The sequence below is a fragment of the Chondrus crispus genome, genomic scaffold (genome assembly GCF_000350225.1).
Source record: "Chondrus crispus Stackhouse genomic scaffold, scaffold_408, whole genome shotgun sequence".
NCBI lineage: Eukaryota > Rhodophyta > Florideophyceae > Gigartinales > Gigartinaceae > Chondrus > Chondrus crispus.
In genome coordinates, this window is record NW_005179305.1 from 69,084 (window position 1) to 71,947 (window position 2,864).

The 2,864-nt window shown below is 60.4% G+C and overlaps 1 protein-coding gene across 1 annotated transcript; it reads right to left on the bottom strand.

The window, feature by feature from the left end:
- Nucleotides 1–1,299: 1,299 nt before the first annotated feature.
- On the bottom strand, nucleotides 1,300–1,779 carry CHC_T00001186001 (hypothetical protein). Its single transcript, XM_005718544.1, has one exon. It carries the CDS (start codon nucleotides 1,777–1,779, stop codon nucleotides 1,300–1,302), a length of 480 nt encoding a protein of 159 aa, XP_005718601.1.
- Between the last annotated feature and the right edge of the window lie 1,085 nt (nucleotides 1,780–2,864).

The window sequence follows — 2,864 nt, forward strand, 5'->3', positions numbered from 1 at the left end:
GGCGCCTCCGCGACGGGCTGAATGCTCTGTTAGCCGACCTGCTGTTCCAATTCTATTGCTCATGTAGGACAGAGTCTCTCTATAAGTAGAATGGGACATGCGCACTCCTTCACGCAAAGCGCCGCCTTGAAATGCAGGAAACAGGGGACCCCTTCCAATCTTGTGCACCATTAACACAGCAAGCCACCGATGCAGGGAATGCAGAGGACATATAGACACATGTACGCCCCTGGAGAACTTGTAGTACCTTGTACCAGTACCCGTTTTTGTGAAGGGCAACACACCGAATATTGGTGAGTCGAGAGCAGAACCAGGGAAGACAAGGTCTTCTAAATCAAGGTTCAGAATCTCGTCCGCTCGCGCGACGCTTCCCCATTGCATAACGTTAAGCGTGCATGCTTCAAACGCCTTGAAGTCAAATAAATCTGCCTTAGTTGGTAGCACGCCTCTCAAAACACGAACGCTGACGTCCTTTATATACATATTGTACAAACTCTGGACGTCTTCGTGCGTCTCGGCGAGGGCACGCTCGGTGATATTGACCTTCGCTCTTGCTTGATCATTCTCTAGACGCTTGACGACCTTCTTTAGCTGTGCAGCGCGGCCAGGGTTGCCTCGAAAGCGTCCCTCGCCGAGCTCAACGTAGTCGCCCTGTACATGACGGCACTCGAATCCCGGGCCGCACTCAGCGCAGTCAAGAAGGTTGAACGCTGCTGTCACGGCGCTAATTATAGCGCCGCCAGTAGACTTGGCCTTGTTGTTTCCAAATCTCTCGTCGACGACGAATCCACAGCGGCTCATTACGAACGCAATTGCCACGCCGACTGGCGACTGCTCTCTGCTCCTCTTTCTGACAGGTTGAAAAGGTCTGAGCGGGTCGTCGATCAGCGCCTCCACCTCCCGCATGGCATCGCGGAAGGCTTTGATCGTGGTTTTGTACCGCGCCATGGAAGAGTCAGCAAGCGGTTGACGGAGCTTCGCTTGTCCGGCGGCGAGTGCTGCGTCTAGCTCGGCCCTGTCGGGCTGGTGACCCGATCGACCACGCCGGCCCCCGCAGGGTCCCCGAGTGCCACCGCCAGAGCTACCGCCGCGCATCGGATTTGGCGGAGCGGCGGGTTCTCCTGTGCGGGGGTCGAGGCCGATGGGATTGCCGACGGTGCGGGCGTCAGCGAGTGTGGCTCGCGGGACTAACGAATGGGCTGCAAGTCCTGTACCGGGAGTCGCGAGAGTGAGGACGGAATACGAGAGTACTGTATGGGGAGATCACATGCGGACTTGAGGGGAGACGTTGCTTTGTAATTAAAATTGGACCAAACAGATCATCATTGAATTGACCAGAGTGTCCATTACGTCATACTCACGCTCGTGTCCCCGGCGGACGGCAGCAACGACCTGGAGTACGCGCACCTCATGACACGCCTGGCCGTGGAGACCGTGACCGTGCGACAGGTCGAGGACGTCGTGCTGCACGTCGTGTACTCCGGCCTGGTCAGGGCTAGGATGGATCAGAGGGAGAGCCGCGTCCAGATTGTCAGCGCCGTCTGGAGAGATGTGCTGCCGCCGGGGGGGATCGCCAATATGATCGCCGTGCTCAAGGGCTGGGCGCCGCGGTCGACGGAGCTGGTGGATGAGATCGATGATAAGATTCATTACATTGCGAGTCGTACGGCGCGTGTGAAGAAGATCAAGACGGAGGCGAGCCGCAGGGGCCGCCGCATGCCGAACATGGGCATTATCCGCTGAGCCGCGTGCGAGAAGAGGGCGTCTTGTTGGTTTCATTTTATTCGCAGTCAAACTCGATTTCGTTGCCGAGCAGGACGTGCGCCGCGAACACCCCGATCGACCCCCACACAAAGTACTGGTACCATCTTGTCCGTTTGTCCTCGGCTTTGCTTTGACGAGTCGCGCGCGCCCGACTCGTCAGGCGCGGTGTCCCGCGCCTCGTCCTCGACATGTTTTCGCCGCGCCTCGAGCACACTGTCGCCGCCCAGCTCGCCGACGAGGCGCTCGCCGTCGCGCCAGAAGTACTTCTGCTGCACGCGGCTGACAAACGAGACAACGTTTGTGGCCACCTGCGTGCTGCAGCGGGATGTACAGCAGTGGCGCGAGGAAGCCAAACGCGATCGCGTCCAGCACGGACGGCTCGTCCTGGAAAAAGAAGCGGCTGCGGTTGCCGAGCCGCGTCGACAGCGCGCCGAGCGCGATGCCCGCGGCCAGCTGCGCGCACAGCCGCCGCCGCTGGAGAAACAGCAGCACGCGGTTGAGCGGGAACGCTGTCTCCTTGGAGAGCAGCGTGTGGTAAATTTCGGCGTAGTCCTTGTCGTTGAGGTAGAGCTCGTGCGACAACGCGGCCCCGAAGCGGGCCGTGATGAGCGTGGCGAACGCGCTCGATTCGGCGATCATGAACGGGGTCAGGTGCGCGTTCGCGTCCGGCAGGGCCAGGTCGGCTGTGAGAGCGCGGCGACGGCGACGCACCGGGATACACGCAGAACGGGATGTCCGCGAAGCGCAGCAGCGCGATCGCCTCGAGGGAGTCCGGGTCGATCGTCGGCAGGCCCTACCCGCCGGCCGGCGTGTAGATGCGCGCCGTGACGCGCGAGGGGCCGGGAGCGGCGGGGAGGGGACTGGGAGATGAAGAGAAGAAGGGAAAGTGAGTTGTGGTGCGGAACGAGTGGTGTGACGGTGGTGATGCGGCGGTGTGGCGGTGTTGTGCGTTGTGTAAATTACGGGAAATCTCGCTTCCATCCTCCATGTCAACTCCATTACCCACAAGTGACCACCATCGCACTTTGATCACCGACCCCCCCCCGGATTCCTCCCTCCGTCCCTCCCCTCCCGCTTCCTCTGTACCTCACCTTACCAAC